Source organism: Podarcis raffonei, chromosome 1 (genome assembly GCF_027172205.1).
Source record: "Podarcis raffonei isolate rPodRaf1 chromosome 1, rPodRaf1.pri, whole genome shotgun sequence".
Classification (NCBI taxonomy): Eukaryota; Metazoa; Chordata; class Lepidosauria; order Squamata; family Lacertidae; genus Podarcis; species Podarcis raffonei.
In genome coordinates, this window is record NC_070602.1 from 82,768,413 (window position 1) to 82,790,717 (window position 22,305).

Genomic DNA, 22,305 nt, shown 5'->3' on the forward strand with positions numbered 1-22,305 from the left:
TTCATTTTCTTTTCAAGATGAGTTTCAGTTTCCAATAGATATTAACCAAGAAAGAAAATGTGTATTTGTTTTTTGTGAGCAGCCTACTGAGTAGCCTTTTAGTCTACACCTGCTGAGTGGCAGTTGTAGTCCATAGTGTGTAAACGGGTTGATTCAATCACTTTTGGTGGTTAGGTGCAGGAAGCAAGTTTACCCTAAGCGATCTTCTTAGGAGTTGGCCACAAGGCTGGCTTTTTGGACTCTTTGGCCCAGGGGCTCCCCTCGGAGTTTACAGTTGATTTCTGCACTTACAGAAGTTTCCTTCTGCAGGTTTTGATTGGTTTGGTTTCAGAATCAATAAAGTGGCTTAAAAGCCAACCTAATGTGTCTGACTTTGTATTCAGCCATCAGGTCACAACAGCAGTACTCAGTGATCTAAATAACGGAACAACTAGACTGTGAGTGAATGGTCTTTGTCCTGCTCTATGTTACTCTCTTTTATTTATTTTAAAAATTATACCTCAGATTAATTCACAGTGCCTCCCATCTAAAAAAACCCAATCTAAATAGTCCAAACTGCTAAAATCTATTTTTTTACTCATTTTTAAAAAATAGTTTACACCAACAGAAGGATAAAATGAAGCCACACTAAAACTCAGCAGAGTATAAATGTTCTAGCTGCTAATCTGAAGTTTAAGGTGGGAATATCAGATGAATGTCTCTCAGGAGGGTATGCTACAATCTGGGTGCTTAGAAAGAAAAGGCCCTGTCTTACATCCCAATCAGTTATGCTTCTCAACATGGTGAGACACACCAAAGGACCTCTGACGTTGATCACTACTGATGCACAGGATTGTGTGAATTGCAATGGGATTTATTTTAGGCCAAAATGGTTCGCCAGTAGTGGCTTAGACTAGTGGAGCGTCAACTGAGGGGCAGAGTTCTGTCCATGTCATGCTTCTGTGGGGTTTCACAAGAAGAAGCTCTCCCTCTGAATTTTGGAAAAGAAGGTTGTTTGTACAGATGCATAAATAGCATTGGGCAGGGTCAACATAGTACAGGGGGCTCCTCATAAGGGGTCAGAGGAGGGGGATTGGCCACAGTACCCCAAGCTCAGGAGTTGAATTCCTGTTTGGAATCCTCACCCCGGTGAGCCAGCAAGATCTTGCAAGCGCGGAAATAGCCTTCTTGACCATTGGACTCACTATTGGTCTAGTCCAGGGCTAGATGATCCTCTGAGTCCCTTTCAACTTGACAATTCCATGATTCTATAATATAGGGGAATAGTAAAATGCTTTACTCATTGTGTTGGTATACAATTTGAAAATATACAGGGGGAAGATTTGGGCCTGTATGATCCCCAAGGGCTGACCTGAAGTCTCCAGTTTTGCCTGGCTTTTTCCAGGTGGCAGTGGAAGAGCCTGGATCTACTGGTGGGCAAGAGTGTCTTAAAAATATATATTTTTTAAAGAAGACTTCAGGTGGAGCTAGTCAGCTTCAGCCCAGCTGGAATCAACTGCAAATTACTGCATACATTCTCTGAGGAGTCTGCCTTCCTTCCCTCTCCCAATTAACTCCCATCTCTGCAAAATATTGCATAGGATCTCCACAGGGCTGCGTCCTCCCCTCCCTATTAGCCTCAGTCTCCAGGGCTCAGTGGTGGGAGGGAGAGCAGATGAAGAAAAAGAACTGGGCTGGCCTCGAGGGGAAGATGGGGCTTTGAGTCAACTTGCACACCTGGCGTGAGATGCAGGGCTGGAAACCAAGTAGAGCAAACTAAAGAGCTGGAGTGGCAGGAGACTAGCACTGCTGCCTCCACCACCTGCAGTATTTTTTGGGATGCCCTATGGAGGCTGGAGTGCTGAGAGACAGGACTGGAAACTGGAGAGTGTGGACCAGAGGAGGTGTTTATTATTTATGTTCATTTGCAGTGCAGTGGAGACGAGAGGGATCATTTCTTGAAGTTGATGGGGTGGGAGGCTGCATCAGAGGCTGAATAAAAGAAAATGCTGGATTGAGAAATTCCCAATCCCACTACAGGGCTTTTCACCTTTTCATCTCCATGGAAGTCCCCACACTAGCTCATCCTTGAAATAATCCAGTTGGCAACCCTGGGAATGGGTATAATAAATCAATTTGGATGTGGGAAAGAAAAGAAGGGAAGTGTATTTAAGAAAGATTTAAGATTTCTTAAGATTTAAGAAAAATGGAGGACTTTTCTAAACTAAAATCTGGATTGAAGATAGAGCTTGATTCACAAAGAGGACTTCAGCTAGCCCAGTGGTATTTTTGTCTCCCACCCCCTATGTTTCTTAAACTCAGTGCCTGGGGAATAAATTGTGTTGGTGTGTAATGTAGAAATTTAGAAGTGTCTGTTTTGGGTGTGAAAAGAGGTCCCTGCAATTTTTACTTGGGTAGACTACATTTCCCATCACATTCCATGTCTTAGAAATAGAGTTTGAGGAATAGGGTTTTGGTTTTTGGTTTTGTTATGTGTTTTAGTTTAAAGGAGAGGCTGGGAAAGTTAATCTGCTTTGTGCTACTGTCCCCACTTCTGCCACATTGCTTCCTGTGCCAGACAGGTAGACCTGCACAGGTGATCTTGTATGTGGATGTTAATGTTATGAGTTCTAATGAACTCAGGCAGGAATCCCTTGTGGCACCTTAAACAATACCAAATTCTGTAATGGCATAAGTGTTGCGGGGGTGGGTGGGTCAATCATGAGGTCAGGAGGAAAGGAAATGCATACAGCACTGACTGGCAATTGTTTCCTTATCACTGGCTGCTTGCAAGAGTGGTTCACCACAAGTAAATGTTGCAAGGGCCTCTGTTCTTCCTTTGCATGTGCTTTATTTTGGTTAGTGCTTAAGGTGTGTCCTGCTTAATGCCATTGTTGTGGCCTGCCCAATGTGATTAATGGGGCCTGCCCCTACGTTTCAAGTTTGGAACCTATAATCTCAGCAACTCCTGACCTGGAATGCTTCTGACCTGGAAACCCCAGAAAGGATATCTTTTTCAGAATTTTCCTTTTCCTAGATGGGCCATCTTCCCAAGTTGACCAGCCCCATCTGCCCCTCACCTCCCTCTACAGCAAGTGCAGAAATGGCCTTCTTGACCATTGGACCCACTATTGGTCTTGTCTGCTCAATTTGTCGGTGCCTGTCTTCACATGCAGGGGAAGTCTCTATCACACCAAAGGTTTGAGACCATTGGCTACCATCATGTGGCTTAGCCGACCAGTCGAAGCTATATCCCAGGGCTTGGACACTGTCACATGCTGATAGCTTCTAGGAGCCACAGGTGAGTATGGGGTGGGACCAAAGGTGGACAAAATACCCCTGAAGGAGCATGATGTGTCTCTCACAAGAAGTACTAACCATTCCCTAACACCCAAACTACTTAACTCATACTTCTCAAACTAATATGCAAACCCAAATTTTGTTATCCTTAAGTGGGCACTTCACTGAATTTTGTGGTGTAGTTCTCAAAAAAACGGTTAAAAATGCATATATTGGGGAAAGTGTTCACAAAATGCATATATTAGTGCAAACTTTATCACCTTGGGGTAAATCCATTGCAAAAATCTGCATGTTACTCAAAACTGCATATAGAAAGGTGTTTATTAGAAGAAATTTGAACTAAAATGCTATTAAATTTTCATGAGGATTTAAAAAAAATACTTGTTTCAAATGTATTTTTTTTCCTCCTAGGGAAACTTTGCAATAAATCATGGAATACATGAATCACAGTATTGTGACTGAATTCATCCTTCTGGGCTTTATGGAACATCCAGAGCTGTGGACCATTCTCTTCCTGGCATTTATCTTGATCTACATTGTCACAGTGTCAGGAAATCTTGGCATCATCATCCTAACCACCCGTGATGCACACCTTCACACTCCCATGTACTTTTTCCTCAGCAACCTGTCCTTGGTTGATATTGTGTATTCCACTACTATCGCACCCAGGTTGCTGATGACCTTTGTAGCGAACAATGCTATTCCGTTCACAGAGTGCACCATGCAATTCTTCTTTTTCTGTATGTTTGCCACAGTTGAAGCTTGCCTTCTAGCTGTTATGGCTTATGATCGCTTTACTGCCATTTGCAACCCATTACTCTATTTCGTTGCTATGTCTAAGAAGCTCTGTTTGCGCTTAGTAATTTGTGCATACATGTGTGGTTTTGTGAATTCAGCTATTCGTACTTCATTCATATTTAGCCTGTCCTTCTGTAGCTCAAATGTTATCAATCATTTCTTTTGTGATGCCACTCCCATCCTGAAACTTTCTTGTTCAAGCACACAGGTGGCTGACACTGTGCACTTTATCTTTGGTATTGTGGGAATCCTACCCACTTTGATGATTATCCTCATCTCCTATACCTACATCATTTTTGCCATCCTGCGGATTCGCTCTGCCCAGGGCAGACACAAAGCTTTTTCCACTTGTGCCTCTCACTTCATGGCCGTTACAATCTTCTATGGGACCATTATCTTTATGTATCTGAGGCCCAATTCCAGTGTCTCAAAGGATGAAGATAAATTTGTTTCAGTGTTCTATACTCTTGTGATCCCAATGCTAAATCCATTCATCTACAGTCTGAGAAATAAAGATGTGAAGAATGCTTTCCTAAGGATGACAGGGAATATTTCATTAAATTAAGTCAGTTCTTTTTCAAGATGAGTTTGAGTTTCCAATAGAGAATAACCAAGAAAGCGTGTCTCTCTCTCTCTCTCTCTCTCTCTCTCTCTCTGTGTGTGTGTGTGTGTGTGTGTCTAATTGTCCTGGTGTGTTGCTTTTTTTTTGCCCATTCCACACTTAATAGTCAGTAGGTGGCATTAATAGTACATAGCATGGCTGGCTGGTATCTGTGTGTCTTGGGAGACAATGGATGAGTTTGTTCTCAGGGGTGATCTTCATTGATCTACAGTCTGAGAAATAAAGATGTGAAAGATGCTTTCATAAGGATGAGAGTAAAGATTTCATTAAATGATGAGTTTGAGTTTGAATTTGAGTTTCAAATAGATAAAAATGTGGATTTGTTTTCTGTGAGCGGCTAGATGCATGTTTGTCTACCCCTGCTGAGTGGCAGTTCAATCAATAGATTTTATTGCATTAGCCGTGTGGCCATAGCATGATATACATAGAAATAACAACATAAAATGGGGGTGGGGAGGTAAAGGTAGATATCGTCCTGGGCGAATACTTAAAGGGAGAAAAAAAAAGAAAGAAAAGAAATAACAGAAGCAACAGGGGATTTAAAACATCGAGTGACCGATAGTACAAAAACAAAAAGACAAAAAACTGCTGAGGCTGGAGGAGGATCGTTAAAGGGGTCCTTCAGCTCCTCAGATTTGTCCTAGCTCCATTGTCCTTGTACAATAAAGCTGCTTGGAACTTCGTTCGATTGTGCAGTGTATCGACTGCAGCTGTGGTGTTAAAAAGAAGTTAGTGCCGCTTTCCTCTTCATCACACTGAGCAGGAAGTTAGCTGTCATCTCGGTGATCCAACAATCAGAATCCTGCAAAAGAAGGGACACTATCCAGGGCTGGATTGGGAGATGAAGCTTGTTCATGAGAGGAGTTAAAAACCGAGATCTTTTCAGAATCAATAAAGTGGCTTGACAGCCAACCTAATGTGTCTGACTTTTTATTCAGCCATCACGTCACAACAGCAGTACTCAGTGATCTAAATAAGGGAACAACTAGACTGTGAGTGAATGGTCTTTGTCCTGCTCTCTGTTACTCTCTTTTATTTACTTTAAAAATTATACCTCACGTTTACTTATCAGATTAATTCACAGTGGCTCCCATCTGAAAAAGCCAATATAAATAGTCCAAACTGCTAATATCAATTGTTGTATTCATTTTTAATAATCCATTTACACCAACAGAAGGTTAAAATATTGCCATACTAAAACTCAGCAGAGTAAAATGGTTCTAGCTGCTAATCTGAAGTTTAAAGTGGGGAGATCAGATGAATGTCTATCAGGAGGGTATTCTACAATTTGGGTACTTTGAAAGAAAAGGCCCTGTCTTACATCCCAATCAGTTATGCTTCTCAACATGGTGAGACACACCAAAGGACCTCTGACGTTGATCACAACTGATGCACAGGATTGTGTGAATTGCAATGGGATTTATTTTAGGCCAAAATGGTTCACCAGTAGTGGCTTAGTCATGCTGGCCACATGACCCGGAAGGTGTACGGCGGCACGCTTGGCCAATAAAGCGAAATGAGCACCACAACCCCAGAGTCGGCCATGACTAGACCTAATTGTCGGGGTTCCCTTTACCTTTACCTAGGCTGGGCCCCCTTTTGCCTGGTTGGGTAAGGACTAGAGGAGCTTCAACTGAGGGGCAGAGTTCTGACCATGTCATGATCCTGTGGCGTGTCACAGGAAAAAGATCTCCCTCTGACTTTTTTTGGGGGGTGGAGTTGTTTGTACAGATGCAGAAATGGCATTGGGCAGGATCAACAGAATAAACGGGGCTCCTCATAAGGGGTCTGAGGAGGGGGATTGGCCATGGAACCCCAAGCTTAGGAATTGAATTCCTGGTTGGAATCCTCACCCTGGTCAGCAGGCAAGATCTTGCAAGCTTTGCTTGCACCACAAGGTTCAACACTATAGACACATGCCTCCACATGGCTTAGCCATTGGATGTCTAAAACAAGGGGGTTTATTCAACAGTAGGTGGAGCCTGTTGATGCTAATCCAACTATAGGCTCACCCCTGATGTCACCGAGGGTCGTGCCATGGCCTCCCGCCAAGCAGGCATCGGACAGAATACACGACCGCCAGATTCCTTTAACGGAATAACCCACGGTAGATAGCATAGGCGATGGCCACACCTAGCCCTTGACACACATGAATCCAATGCCTAAGACGACGACTGAGGAGGAGGCGGAGCTGGAGCCGCAGCATTAAGCTGCTAAACACCCCCCCCGGAGACACCTGGTTGGCTGCCTCCGGTGGGCGTGGGCGCCAGCCAGGTGAGGAGGGGCGGAGCTCGGGCTCCCGCCCACAACCACTCCCCTCTCTTCCAGGGAGGAGAGTCTTTGCAAGCTTTGCTTACACCACAAGGTCCAACGCTATAGGCACATACCTCCACATTTGGTGGGAATGCTCCAAAATTCAACACTTTTGGACACCAGTCCTACAAGAAATCTGCAAAATAACAAAACAGGTATTAGAAGCAACCCCAGAACTGATCCTATTAAATATCTTCCAAGAGAACAATGCACACTCAAAATACAAAGAATTCATAAGACACTTTCTAATGACACGTATTTTGGCACTGTTGGGTTGGCTTCTATGTTCATGAGTTTGGGAATAGACAATGATACCCCTTTTTGAGGAGTGAGGTTATTACCCCTCTACTACTATCCTTACCAAGTCTCTCTACCATTACTACTGTGTCCTTTCTTCTAGCAGATCAAGATAATCAGGTGACAGCAAAAACTGCAAATTTTTTAGCAGGGGCAATTGGAATAAGATTTTTTATTTGAATATTGAGGTATACCTCCAGAACATATTTTGTATAGTTAAGTATTTACCCCTGTCTTCAGTATATTCCATTTTATTTTATTGCTATGGCTAGTTGCTGATGCAAATAAAGTCTTCTGATTCTACCATACTCTTTATCAATGAGCTTATTTGAAAACAAGGTAGAGAAAAATAACTAATGAGGATTGGGACCATATTGTGTGGGCTGAATGGAAATCCAGTAGTCCTGTTTCAAACCAATTAAGGGTGAACAGTGGGAACAAGAACAAATTCCCACACAGCATGTCCTCAGGTGATTATGCTGAGAGGTCCTACACAACATTTTAATGATACAGGTCTCATTCATATATTTCAGGGATTTGGTTTCTAGACCAAATGAAGCATAAAATGAGCAGTTCTATCTATGCATCTTGATTTGGGGAGCTTTAGAAATGACATCTATCATCTTCACAGGTAAAGTTACTTGGGCTATGTTGACTAACCTGATAAAATCTCAAAGTGCTTGTGAATTTTAATTTCTAACCTTCAGATTAATGAACAGCTTGGTTATCTGAAGGCAAATCAGTTATACAGAATTTATTTTCATTTCCTGTTCACAGAAGCTGTATAGACTGGCTTTGTATGATGCTGCATGTTGTTTCCTGCATGTTGTCTGTGACTGTTAAGAGACCAACAGATAAAGCAGATCTCATTAAACGTGGACTGAAATTAATTAGCCAAGCAGTGTTTTCATGAGGCTTTGCAGCCAAATTTTAAACCTCAGCTCAGATAAAACATTTAAGTTTCAAGTTTAAGAGACCCGTCATATTAGTTGGGCATTGAGGCCAGTGGGTTAATGCAATATCTCTGCTTTCTTTCTGTGAAAGGGAAGGGATAGTTCGGTTGGTAGAGCATGAGATTCTTAATCTGAGGGTTGCTGGTTTAAGCCATATTGCAGGGGATTGGACTAGATGATCACTGTGGTCTCTTCCAACTCCAAAATTCTCTTGTTCTATGTATTTGCAGCTTAAACATTGCAGGCATGTTCCTTTTTTATTCAGCACAGGAGCCTAACAAATGAATGGGAAGACACCCATTCAGTAGGAAGAATAGCACAATTCTTCCCAGCTTTAAATTTCTGTTTACTCAAGTGGCAGAGATGATGACATTAAAGTAAAAAGAATGAGAAAAAAGAAACCTTAAATTATATGGAAGCCTAAAATTTGATGGATTTGGAAAGGCTAGATGGACTTTGCTGTCGTAGCGTACTACAAGGGCTGATTAAGGATGGTCTAAAAGATCAACTTTTTGTGAACAAAACAGCAGTTTGCAAAGGTTTATTTTAAAAAAACTGTGGGGAAATACATGTCAATTTTTGATGGTATTTTGCCTAACCAAGAAAAAAATTTACAGAATCCGAACACTTCCATTTATCATTATAAGCTGCTTGGGGAAAGTGGGTACTATGTTTGCAGATATCATCCACTCCTGTCAAAACGCATAGCCATTTTTAAAAAATCCTAGTTAGTGAATGGGCAAAATGAATTAGGCTAAGACAATCCATTCAGTGCCACACTTTTCTAACCATTCTGTCTGTGCAAGCATTACAGCTTGTCAGATAAAATGACCCCTGTCTCTTTCCTCTGTGTACTGGTTACCCAACCCCCTTGAGTCAATTTCTGCAGTGTTGGGGGGAGGAGAGGGTGGAAAGTGTAAAGGTGTAAGTCTGTGTCTTCCTCTGACAAGGCTGGTTAGGTGAATCCTGCCTTTAATTTCTAATCTCAAATTGCATCTCGGAGAAAAGCAGTGGGAAAGTGGAGAGCAGAGATAGGGTTCAACACCCCCTCTTGCCTTTCATTTGAAATTGCTCCCACCCCTGCTTTTTTGTGCCAATCTTTGACACAACCTGCATTCTTAGGTCATAAGTCTGTCCTGTACTGCCTTGTGGTTATATAACATTAAAACCTCAGCTCAGAGTTTGCAATATTATGCACATGTATTTGGGCATAAAATCTACTGATGTCAGAGTAGCTAATGCCTCAGTAAAACAAGATAACATGGGGTTGAAAATTTTCACCTTCCTTTAAAATATGGGAAAACTCTGCCCATGCTATATATTTTATTAATTATGATAAGAAGTCCTAAATTGTGAACAGTGAAAATAAGGAATGGGTGACAAACCTGCACTTATGCTAGGTCAAAATATTATCATCCACAGAAAACAGCATATAATAAAGTAAAGATGACTATCAGTGCATAACATCTGAGGTAGCCAATATGAATGGCACGTTATGAATTATGAGTGAAATGACCATGGCTTCCATTGGTTTGGCTCAGAAATAAATCAGACACACACACACACACACACACAAAATGGGGGAAAGGATACTGAACATTTATGTGCCAATCTTTTTTTTTCCCTGACCCTCATTTGTTAAGAGAACTCTCCTGGTCATTTGCCATTAGTAGGCTGTGGAGAAGAATCCGAACATCCACAGAGGACCCTTGGGACAAGAGCAAGGGAAGAATTCCCGGTAGCTAATACTATTTCAACTTTTTTTTTCATATTTTTATTTACACAGGAGAATACAACTTGTGACAATGTCAGAAGGAAACTTCACCACAATTACTGAATTTGTTTTGCTGGGATTCACAGATAATCGGAGTATGCAGTTTCTTCTCTTCATAGTGTTCTTACTGGTTTACTTGCTCATCTTGGTGGGGAACGTTGGCATGGTGACATTAATCAGGATTGACTCCAGGCTTCACACTCCCATGTACTTTTTCCTGAGCAACCTATCAATCTTAGATATTGGTTACTCCACTGTCATCGCTCCCAGGACACTGATGACACTGGTAGCAAAAAGCAAAACCATTTCCTTCACTGGCTGTGCCCTGCAGTTTTTCTTCTTTTGCATTGCTGTATCCTGTGAATGCTTCCTGCTGGGTGCAATGGCATATGACCGCTTCATCGCTATCTGCAATCCACTGTTGTATACTGCCATCATGTCCAAAAAGTTCTGTTATCTGCTCGTGGCTGTTTCGTATCTAACAAGTTGTGTGAATGCAGCGGTCCAGACTTCATTTATATTTAGTTTGTCCTTTTGCAGATCCAACATCATCAACCATTTTTTCTGTGATGTACCCCCTATCCTAAGGCTCTCATGTTCAGATACAGGAGTCATCGATATAATTCATTTTAGCTTCTCCACAGCAATCGCATTAGTAACGATCCTGACCATACTGATCTCTTACATATACATACTTGTTGCCGTCCTTCGGATGAACTCAGCTGAGGGCAGACGTAAAGCCTTCTCTACCTGTGCCTCCCACCTTACAGCTCTCACTATATTCTATGGGACAGCTGTTTTCATGTACTCACGGCCCAATTCAAAATATTCTGTGGAGCAGGACAAAATAATCTCTGTGTTTTATACCCTTGTAATACCAATGTTGAATCCACTCATCTACAGTCTGAGAAATAAGGAGGTCAAAGAGGCTTTCAAAAGGCTGCTTGGGGAAAAGGCTATCACTCAGAGCCATTGAACTTCATGTTAAGAGGCCTTATTTCATCCTTAACTGCAATGTCCATATTATTAATTTTTGTCTACATTTTGGTTTTGCCCCTGACTACTTACCTTAAGGTAAGCCATTTTGAACTCTGAGAGTCTTTTTTCTGCATAGAGATGTATGTGATTGCTCTGTTCATTAACTGTATTTATGTCTCACTGAAATGGATGGAAAAGGGCTTAACTCAGTTCCCTTTAAAATGAATTGGAAAATTAACTGGAAAATTAACATGAACTTCAAAGAGAATATGTGAAAATGCAGTTTCGGTGGTACCTTACACCATCAAAAATCTCCAAAATGTATAAAAATAGTTCGAATAAGTGTTGGAAGTGTGGAGATAAAATAGGAGATTTTTATCATATGTGGTGGACATGTAGAAAAGTCCAAGATTTTTGGAATATCGTTTATGATGAGATGAAAAAAATGTTCAAATTAACATTTTTAAAGAAACCAGAAGCCTTTCTGTTAGGAATCTTATGTAGAGACATTCCAAAAAATATAAGAGAAATCTTTTTATATGCAACAGTGGCTGCCAGTCTATTGATAGCATCTAATTGGAAAGGGGAAAAGATACCAACGCTAACAGAATGGCAAAATAAATTATTAGACTATGTGGAAATGGCTCAATTAACAAATAGGTTAAGAGGTAACAATTATTTTCTCAAAAATGGGAAATGCTTAAGAGATACTTTAAAAATAATAAGAGCGACATATTATCTATGGTAGTGTTTGAATGACACTCGTGTACATAAAATATTAAGAAATAAAGGCAAATCAGTATGCAAGGTTGTAAGAAAGTATTAGAAAGTATATTAAATGTAAGGTAATAATTATAAGTACATTCAAAATCACAAATGTCAACTATATCAGGAAAGTCTATATTTATTTTACTTTAGTTTGTTGTTGTTTTACTTTATTTTATGTACCATTATATGATTTTAGCTTAGCTGATATCTAAGTGGAATTATAAGGTTAAATTAACATTCTAAGTTAAACTAATTTAAGAAAGTGTATGTATGTGTATGTGTGAAGTTAAATCTGTAATGACATTAATGAATTTCTTTTTTTAAAAAATAAATTTTTATTAATTTTCCAAAACAGTCATACAATTTTGTCCAAATTTTAACAAATTTTAACAAAGTACTCTTTTTGGTCTTCCTTCAGTTTCTCTGGTAATCATCTGTATTTACCCTTCAATACACATTCCTTTAATTGCATTGCCATTTGTCTTCCCTCCCTTTTCTATTTTCTTTTAACAATACCTCTTAAAATTTTACAGTGCTTCTTCAAACCCCACTAGCGTTGTTTGCACCTCACATATATTTTTCAGATAATCTATGAATTTTCCCCAATCCTCGATGAACTTTTGGTTTCGAGCATATCTTATTTTCCCAGTCAATTTATCCAGTTCCGCATAGTCCGTCAATTTCATTCTCCATTCTTGAATCGTTGGTATTTCCTCTTGTTTCCAATTCTGGGCCAATAAAATTCTTGCTGCCGTAACTGCATACTGGAATAGTTTACAGTCTTTTCTTCTTATTTCTTTCCCTGTAATCCCTAAAAGGAAGGCTTCTGGTTTCTTAACAAAAGTGTATTTTAACATCTTTTTCATTTCATTGTATATCGCTTCCCAGAAACTCTTTACTTTCTTACATTCCCACCACATATGGTAAAATGTTCCCTCTTTTTCTTTACATTTCCAACACTTATTACATGTTTTATACATTTTTGCCAATTTTACCGGTGTAATGTACCATCTATAAAACATTTTCATAACATTTTCCTTCAACCCCATGCATGCAGTAAATTTTAAATTTTCCTTCCATAATTTTTCCCAATCTTCAAATTGAATATTATATCCAAAATCTTTGGCCCATTGTATCATTACCGATTTAACCTCTTCATCTTTCGTAAACCATTCTAACAATATCTTATACATTTTTGACAGAGTTTTATATTCATTATTTATTATCTCTTTTGGAACTTTGAATCTTTTTCTGCATAACCACTTTCCTTTATATCTTTTTTAAGCATTTCATTTACCTGAAAATAATGCAACCAATCATACACATAATCTTTAACATAGTCATATGGTTTTAGTTTCCATTTTCCTCCTTCTTTAGTTATTAATTCTCCGTATGTAGCCCATTTCCCTCTCATATTAATTTTCTTTACACACATAACCTTTAACGGAGATAACCAATGTGGAACTCTTGGTTCCAGAAGGTTTTTATACCTGTCCTGGAATTGGAATATAAATGGGATGAACGATAAAAGAAAACGAAACAAAATTGAACAATTTTTAAGAAAGAAAAACTTGGACATTATTTGTTTACAAGAAACTCACGTGGCAAGGAGGCATAGAAAATTTTTGATTAATAAAAGACTAGGGAATGAATTTATATCTTCGGACAAAGAGAAAAAAGGGGGGTTGTGCTATATATCAAAAACAAAATTGAATCCCAACAAATTTTCAAAGATGAAGAAGGAAGAATTATAGCAGTTCAGATCAAATGGCAAGGCGAAAATCTAATAATTGTCGGGATCTATGCACCTAATGGAAATAAGACTGATTTTTATAAAGCTTTGGAAGAAAAACTATTCGAACATATGGATCAGAAAATCATAATAATGGGAGATATGAATGGAGTGGTGTCACTGGAAATGGATAGATTAAGAAGGGAAACTACCAAGGACCTTTTTTTCAATGACCAAGAACTGTAATTTGGTTGACATCTGGAGACTTAGACACCCATTAGAGAAGCAATAAACCTATCACTCAGATCCGAATCAGTCAATGTCAAGAATTGATCAAATATGGGTCTCGAATGAATTGACTCCAAGAATCCAGCAAATAGAAATACAGCCTAAAGTAATTTCAGATCACAACCCAATAAAACTAGAACTAAAAGGCTTTGAAGAAAGAACTTTTAGATGGAGAATTAACGACTATCTGTTGGAAGATCAGAATATCATAGATAAAGCACAAAAGAAATTATCGGAATACTTTATAGATAACACCAACAAAGGTACAAAGATGAACATCGTTTGGGACGCAAGCAAAGCAGTTATGAGAGGATTCTTTATACAACAGAACTCATTGAAGAATAAACACAGAGAAAAAGGGGAAAAGGAAATTTTAAAGCAAATTATGGACAATGAGCCGAAATTAATTAAAAAACCAAACAATGTAAAAATCAATCAAGAAATCAAGACTTTACAAACCCAATTTGCAATGATAATAAATAAAGAAGTAGAATGGAATATAAAGAGGCTACGACAGAAAAACTTTGAGTTCGCTAACAAATCAGGGAAATTGCTTGCGTGGCAAATCAAAAAGAGAAAAGAACAGAACACAATTAACAAAATTATTGTAGATGGCGAAGAGATAGTTAATCCGAAAGAAATTAGAAAAGGATTCTTGGACTTTTATAGGCAATTATATAAAAATAAAGAGAGAAACAACATAAAGAAAATAGAAAGATTTTTAAAAGATAAAAAGGTGCAGAAGATCCCGACAGAACAAAAAGACCAGCTGAATACTCCAATAGAAGTGGAAGAGATCAAAGAGGCGATTAAAGAATTGAAGAGGGGCAAAGCCCCGGGACCAGATGGATTTACATCAGGATATTATAAAGAAATGAGAAATGTTTTGCTATTTCCATTGAAAGAAGTTATGAATAATATTTTAAAAGCAAGAGAAATCCCAGAAATGTGGAAGGAAGCATTTATTACTTTGATTCGAAACAAGATTCGGATTTGACTCAAGTTAAAAATTACAGGCCTATCTCTTTATTGAATACGGATTACAAAATATTTGCGGGAATTATGGTGAAGAAATTGAAAAAGACTTTGACAAATATTATCCACAAAGACCAAACAGGGTTTCTGCCAGGCAGACAAATGAAAGATAATGTAAGGAATATAATCAATATTTTGGAATATTTGACTGCCAGGAATGAGAAACAAGCGATATTGATGTTTGTGGACGCTGAAAAGGCCTTTGACAATATCGTATGGGAATTTATGCTGAAAAATCTAGAGTATATGGAAGTGGGGAAAGAGTTTTTCAATGGAATCAAGGCAATATATACAGAGCAGAGAGCCAAACTGATAGTCACCAATGTTGTTACAGAAGATATAAAAATATCTAAAGGAACAAGACAGGGTTGTCCGTTCTCGCCATTGTTATTTATAATGGTCCTGGAGGTCTTGTTAAATACGATTAGACAAAATAAACTAATTAAAGGGGTGACAGTAGGTCTGAATGAATATAAAGTAAAAGCCTTTGCCGATGATCTGGTTATAACGATGGAAGAACCAAGGGAGAGTGTTAAAAAAGTATTGGAGGAGATTGAACAATTTGGAAAAGTGGCCGGTTTTAGGTTGAATAAGAAAAAAACTAAAATAATGGTGAAAAATATGGAGTATAATAAGATAGAAATAATGCAACAACAGACAGAGATAGAGGTGGTGAAGAAAGTAAAATACTTAGGAATTTGGTTAACTCCTAAAAATATTGACCTGTTCCAGAATAATTATGTACAGGTGTGGAAAGGAATAAGGAATGACCTGGAGGTGTGGGGTAGAATGAAACTGTCCTTTTGGGGCAGAATTTCTACGATAAAGATGAATGTGCTTCCAAAGATGTTACTTTTATTTCAGACTATCCCCGTTATTAAGGGGGTAGGGATTTTTAAGGATTGGCAAAGAGTGATTTCAAGGTATATTTGGCAGGGCAAAAAGCCGAGAATAAAATATAAATTACTAACAGATGTGAAGGAAAGGGGAGGCTTCGCCCTGCCAGATATGAAATTATATTATGAAGCAGCTTGTCTTTGCTGGTTAAAGGAATGGATTAAATTAGAAAATACGGAATTATTGGACTTAGAAGGTTTCGATAACAGATTTGGGTGGCATGCCTACCTATGGAGTGACAAGAAGAAAGTCCATAAAGGATTTGGGAACCACATTTTCAGGAGTTCATTAATAGAAGACATTAATGAATTTCAATAAAGAATTTTTTCATCCAAAAATAAAATAAAATGAATTAGACTTAAACATAACTTATTTAGGCTGAATGCAGCTTATTGACTTCAAGCAAAGTGCTGGAGTTTAAGTTCCGCAGGGCCTGCAAGACAGAGCTGTTCCACCAGGCCTTTGGTCAGGGCACAGCCTGACTCCCTCCTTTGGCAATCTTCACAGAACTTTAGCCTAATGGTTGCCATCAATTTGAGTTGAACTAATTTTATAATGAAATGATTTTAGAATGTTGTACTATTTTATTGTTTTTAGCCACCCTGAGCCCAGCTTCAGCTGGGGAGGGCGGGATATAAATAAAATTTATTATTATTCTTATTCTTCTTCTTCTTCTTCTTCTTCTTATTATTATTATTATTATTATTATTTAATAATATATTAAATAAATAAAACAGAGGAATTCAAATGTCAGTTCTCCATCAGAAAGGGAGAGAGTGAAGACTGGGCACTGCATTGAATAGCAACAGAGAGTTTGCTATTAGACATGTAACTGATTAAAATACTAGACACATGCCTCTTTACTCCCAATTATGGCTGTTTTTTGATGCCATAAAACATGGGAGATGTGAAATGTGAAATGAAAGGGGCCCTTCTAGCACAAACAGGTCTATCTAGAGGACTGGCAGAGGTAAAGTGTTGGCCTTATAGTTTCTCTGCTACAGGGGTGCAGAATCTGCAGCCTTCCAGATGTTGCTGGATTATCTCTCCCATCATCCCAGCCATTCTGGAGTCCAACAATGTCTGGAAGGTCATAGGTTCCCATCGCTTCTCTTCTAGATGAGTTAAGGTCCTTGCACAGGTATCATGGAGAAGCACATGTTTCACACATTGGCCAGTGTATCATTCTGTACATTCTAATTGTCAAAATCAGTTATTTGTGACCAGGTTCCCTCACAATCTCTTTGTAAAAGTCATTACAATATGGCCAGTCTCTTTTCCAATTGAATCTTTTTCTTCCTGGTTTGCCACCACCAGTTGAGACCCTAATATATGTGAAGTTAGATCCCCCCCCGAATGTGTCTCATTTTAAACTCGCTTACGTTGAATTTCATTTCTATTTTGACATTCAAATATGGAGAGATTCTTTTAGAGCTCCTCACAATCCCTTTTTGGAATACTATTCTACCGAGATGCAGGGGCGTAGCTAGCTGCTCTGGCACCCAGAGTAGTGGGGGCGGGGCAATCTGCCCACAGGGGCAGGGTGATCTGCTCACGGGGGCGCCATAGCGATCTGCCCGGGGGGTGCCGCAATAAGGTGCCCACAGAGTCCGCCTGGTGGGCGCAAGCCCCATGGTGCCATTTCAGGCAGTGCGGGGGCCTGAGCCACTCCCAGGAGAGACGTGTGGCTCTGGCACGCTACAAGCCAGGCTCTGCGGTAAGTGCCACCCCCCATGGTGTGCCATTTTGTCACCCCCTCAGGGATGACACCCGGGACAGACCGCACCCCCCACACCCCCATTCCTACGCCCCTGCCGAGATGATCACCCTGAAGGGGTGGAAGCTAACATACATTTCATATTTGGCCAGCTCAAGGGAACAAAGAAAAGAACTGCCCTCAGAGCCTTTTGTCTATTCCATGCTGATCCACAGGGGTGGGTTGGAGCAGCCAGTTGTGCCCTTGATGTGCTGTATATTGAGCACTGGCGCCAGCTCCAGTGGGCCCTGGGAGCTTGGGCACCCACATTTTTTTGCTATGGGTGCCTGACCTCCGCCACATGCCACCGCCGCTTGCCGCCCCAGAAGGTGGCAAATTGCTCCACCTACTCATTAGACTTTGAGGTAGTTAGGGATCCTTTTGCTATTAAGATGAACGTGAATGATTTGCTGCCTGGTTGTGTTGAATATGTGTGTAATGAAAGTGTGTGAAGCAACACATATATGCGCTGTCTTTTTCATTCCATGTAATAAACCAAGCTTTCTTTATTTTGCTGGTGTGCTATCTTTCTTATTGGGCATGAAGTTAAGAATAGAAACACTGAGTAGAAACACACATATTAACTCCAGCAAAAGATCCTTAACCTATCGGGCGTGTGTAGAGTATTTAGGGAACACATGAGTGGTGGACACAAAATGGGGCTTCAGTTGCACGCTTGCACAGTTGTATTGATAGGGAACAGTTCTCTTTGAAACGAATTAAAGATGAATAGTGGAAAGAACCACAAATTCCCAAATAGCAGGTCCTCAGGTAATTATACAGAGAGGCCATAGAGAGCATTTTAATGATATGGGCTTCACTCATGTGATTCAGGGATTTGGTTTCTAGCTTAAAATGAGTGCTCCTTATTCCAAGCATGTCATATTTGCCACAGAGCACCTTTTTTTAATGCAGTTGGTAAACTCCAGCTCCATAAAACAAAGGCAATGTTTCCCAGGCAGCTGCAGGTTTGTGGCTTGTGGCTGCTGTGGGAATGACACGTGCTGGACAAGTGTTTGGTTAAATAAAGCTACAACTTTATTGATTATACAGCAGGTAAGTGGGGTTGGCATGGCAGTAGTGTGAGGATTGACTCTTCATTCCCATCAGCCCTTGGCAATGGAATGGCATTCTGTTTGACTAGTTGGCAAGCATCCATACCTTTCCCACCCTTTGTACAGTGGTACCTCAGGTTACATACGCTTCAGGTTACAGACTCCGCTAACCCAGAAATAGTGCTTCAGGTTAAGAAGTTTGCTTCAGGATAAGAACAGAAATTGTGCTCCGGCGGCGCGGCGGCAGCAGGAGGCCCTATTAGCTAAAGTGGTGCTTCAGGTTAAGAACCGTTTCAGGTTAAGAACAGACCTCCGGAACAAATTAAGTACTTAACCCGAGGTACTACTGTACTGTGTTAAGGAACCAACAGAGAGAACAGGTCATTTGCAGAACAGAGAAAAACAGTGACATGCCAGCTAACTTACATTTAGTTTCTCTATTAAGAAAGCAGAAAAAAAGGACACACAGAGACTTCCTGTCAGGCAGCTTCCACCACTCCTCCTCATCCAGCCAGTCCCTGACATGGTGCCTCGGTAATGCAGACATCATATAAAAAGAGAGAAATGTATGCTGCAAGCAAAAGTAGTATTTGTGTAAGGAGGCCAGTTATAATGAAGCAACACACATTGTTTGGAGTAAACTAGAATCACCTTATGAAAAATAATGTTGGAACACAATGAACTTATGGAACTGCAGAAAGCCCTGTGCAGGAAATATCTCCAAACTCTATCATGCTCCTATGGCCGTTGACTGGGTGACCCTACCCTGCAGGAAGTAAAATTTATGAGCTAAATGGATCAGCCTGCAAAGCACCTCATTACAAAAAAAATTGATGTGGGGAACAATAATTTCTGAAGCTTATAGCAGGGACGATTTGATCAGAGGAGGAAGTGTTCAACAGTTCCTTGCCATTCCCCTCCATTTTAATGCAAGGCCTCCTGAAAATGCTTTTGGTTCTTGTTTTTAACAAGTCAGTGGACAAGTTAATATGTGCAACATCTAGTGTTGAGCTAAGAGTATTTAAACATTCTCATTTTTTATTTTTTTACAGAGGAGAGCACACCTTAGTAAAATGTCAGAAGGAAACTTCACCGCAATTACTGAGTTTGTTTTGCTGGGATTCACAGATAACCAGAACCTGCAGGTTCTTCTCTTCACTGTGTTCTTTCTGATTTACTTGCTGATCTTAGTGGGGAACATTGGCATGGTAACATTAATCACAATTGACTCCCGGCTCCACACTCCCATGTACTTTTTCCTGAGCCACCTGTCAATGTTAGATATTGGTTACTCCACTGTCATCGCTCCCATGACACTGATGACCTTTGTGGCAGAAAGCAAAACAGTTCCCTTCACTGGCTGTGCCCTGCAGTTTTTCTTCTTCTGCATTGCTGTATCCTGTGAGTGCTGCCTGCTAGGTGCAATGGCATACGATCGCTTCATTGCAATCTGCAACCCACTGTTGTATACTGCTCTCATGTCCAAAAAGCTCTGTTATTTGCTTGTGGCTAGCTCTTATCTAACAGGTTGTGTGAATGCAGCGGTCCAGACTTCATTTATATTTACTTTGTCCTTTTGTAGATCCAACATCATCAACCATTTCTTCTGTGATGTGGTCCCTATTCTAAGGCTCTCCTGTTCAGATACAAGAGTCATTGATATGATTCATTTTAGCTTCTCAACAGTAGTTGTATCAATACCTATCCTGGGCATTCTGGTGTCTTACAGTTACATACTTGTCACCATCCTTCGGATCAGCTCAGCCGAGGGCAGACGAAAAGCCTTCTCCACCTGTGCCTCCCACCTTACAGCTGTCACCATTTTCTATGGCACAGTTGCTTTCATGTACTTACGGCCCAGTTCAAAATATTCCGTGGAACAGGACAAAATCATCTCTGTGTTTTACACCCTTGCAATACCTATGCTGAATCCACTCATCTACAGCTTGAGAAACAAGGAGGTGAAAGAGGCTTTCAAAAGGCTGGTTGGAGGAAATGTTATCTCTCAGAGGCGATAAACTTCATTATCAAAAGCCTGGTTCTGTATCTTACTGTACCCTTTATCTCATTTTCCATTTTCAATTTTTATCTCTATAATGGGTTACATTCAGACTGCACAATCCTTTACGTACTCCCATTTCTGAGTATGGGATTGTTCCATTTTTTATGTGTAGTTAGGTCCCATTGAAGTTTGACTTGGGCCCTCTCAATTTTTATTGGAATGAAGTACAACTAATTCTGCCTGTTTGCAACCAAAGTATTGCAATTTGAGGTTTACAGGCTATTGATTTACTGAAGCACCAAGGAATTCTAATGCCTGTTTTCTGTCAGCAAGGGAAAGAAGGAGAACTGAGTACCATTCCATTGAATGATAACAGAGAGTATACTATTTAACCTGTAGCGGATGAAAATCCCTGGCTTTCCAGATGTTGCTGGATTACACTTCACATCATCCAAGACCATTGTCCATTCAGGTGTCCAGGAACATATGGAGGGCCACAGGTTCCCATGCCTGCTCTAGTAGATGCTGGAAGCTTCTGACACAGGTATGATGAAGGTGCACATGTTGCACACATTGGCCGGTGCATCATTCTCTGTTGCTGCAAAGATTAATATATGCTATTTGTGACAAGGGAACTATATGAATGGCATGGCTCTGATTACCCTTCTTCAGAGGATGGTTAATGTGTTGCAGTAGGGATACTTAGGCAAGACAGTCACACCATTCACTGATAGACATAGAGAAGCGTTTTGACTGTGAGTGAATGCCACAATGCTGGCAGCCCATTATGTCGCCCCTAAAAGGTAGGGTCCAGTGAGGGAGCCTGGGTGAGTTACCATTGCTCTTCTAGCGTTCCAACATAGCTAATTGCTGGTACTTCCAGAAAAGACAGGGGTGGGACAAGGGGGTGTGTGAAACAATGGTGCCAAACATTTTCTATGATTCACTGCTGTATATATTTATTCTGGTATTAATCTTTATCTTATATGTGACGGGGAAGGTATGAGTAAATATCCACACCTCCTAATCATTAATGTAAAGATCAGTGCACTCATCTACTGTTACAAGCAAAGCTTATTACCTCTTGTAATGAAAAAACCTGTTTTGCTTAGACAGTAGGCTGTTCCTCCAAAAGTAATGGTTTAGAAAAAAATATAACATAATCAGTTAGTCATTTCTTATGGAGGTCATGCTCTTTCAATTTCAGACTGGACAAGCTATACAAAATAGAAAAAAGAAAGGAACTTTTGGAAATAATTTTTGGTGGAAAGGAATAAATATGTTATAATGCTCATTCCAGGAAGACCCCTCCCCTACTCATCGAGTTAAATTGGCCCCAAATAGTATTTAAACCACAGATTTCCATAGTTGGATAGCTCACACACTTCAACGGGACCACCATTTTGTCCTATATTCTCAAGGGCTAGCTTCCCTCTTTGCTGAACTGCAGACCTAGGATTGAGCGAGGGAACTGCTGTAGCCTTGCTGATATTAATGGGAAGAGCTTAACTCTTACATGGAAGGCACAGGTCTCTGATTGCTGACTTGAGTTCCACTTTTTTCAGGAAAACTATACCCCTCCCCCTCTCTCTTTCTCTTTACTTTTAGAGTGTGGCTCTGTGGCTGGAGGTTTTGCTGCCTATTGATATTTCTATAATCAGGGTGTCTGAAGCAGCACCTGTATATTCTGTCTCTGTCATTTCACATAATAAACATAATAAAGATTCTACTTTCTTTATTCTACATTATTCTACATTC

The 22,305-nt window shown here is 40.0% G+C and overlaps 3 protein-coding genes across 3 annotated transcripts; all 3 read left to right on the forward strand.

Annotated features, from left to right (window-relative positions):
* The first annotated feature begins 3,709 nt into the window (after nucleotides 1-3,709).
* Nucleotides 3,710-4,642, forward strand: LOC128402719 (olfactory receptor 1019-like). The gene has a single exon (XM_053367067.1). It carries the CDS (start codon nucleotides 3,710-3,712, stop codon nucleotides 4,640-4,642), a length of 933 nt encoding a protein of 310 aa, XP_053223042.1.
* A 5,416-nt stretch (nucleotides 4,643-10,058) lies between these two features.
* On the forward strand, nucleotides 10,059-11,126 carry LOC128418944 (olfactory receptor 1019-like). The gene has a single exon (XM_053399150.1). It carries the CDS (start codon nucleotides 10,068-10,070, stop codon nucleotides 11,010-11,012), a length of 945 nt encoding a protein of 314 aa, XP_053255125.1. The 5' UTR covers nucleotides 10,059-10,067; the 3' UTR covers nucleotides 11,013-11,126.
* An 8,489-nt stretch (nucleotides 11,127-19,615) lies between these two features.
* Nucleotides 19,616-20,563, forward strand: LOC128418953 (olfactory receptor 1019-like). The gene has a single exon (XM_053399161.1). The coding sequence runs from the start codon at nucleotides 19,619-19,621 to the stop codon at nucleotides 20,561-20,563; it is 945 nt and encodes a 314-aa protein (XP_053255136.1). The 5' UTR covers nucleotides 19,616-19,618.
* The last annotated feature ends 1,742 nt before the right edge of the window (nucleotides 20,564-22,305 follow it).

What these genes read in the sequence shown, in the direction of transcription:
- LOC128402719 (XM_053367067.1), top strand. Translation starts at nt 3,710, where the DNA reads ATGGAATACATGAATCACAGTATTGTGACTGAATTCATCCTTCTGGGC.
- LOC128418944 (XM_053399150.1), top strand. Translation starts at nt 10,068, where the DNA reads ATGTCAGAAGGAAACTTCACCACAATTACTGAATTTGTTTTGCTGGGA.
- LOC128418953 (XM_053399161.1), top strand. Translation starts at nt 19,619, where the DNA reads ATGTCAGAAGGAAACTTCACCGCAATTACTGAGTTTGTTTTGCTGGGA.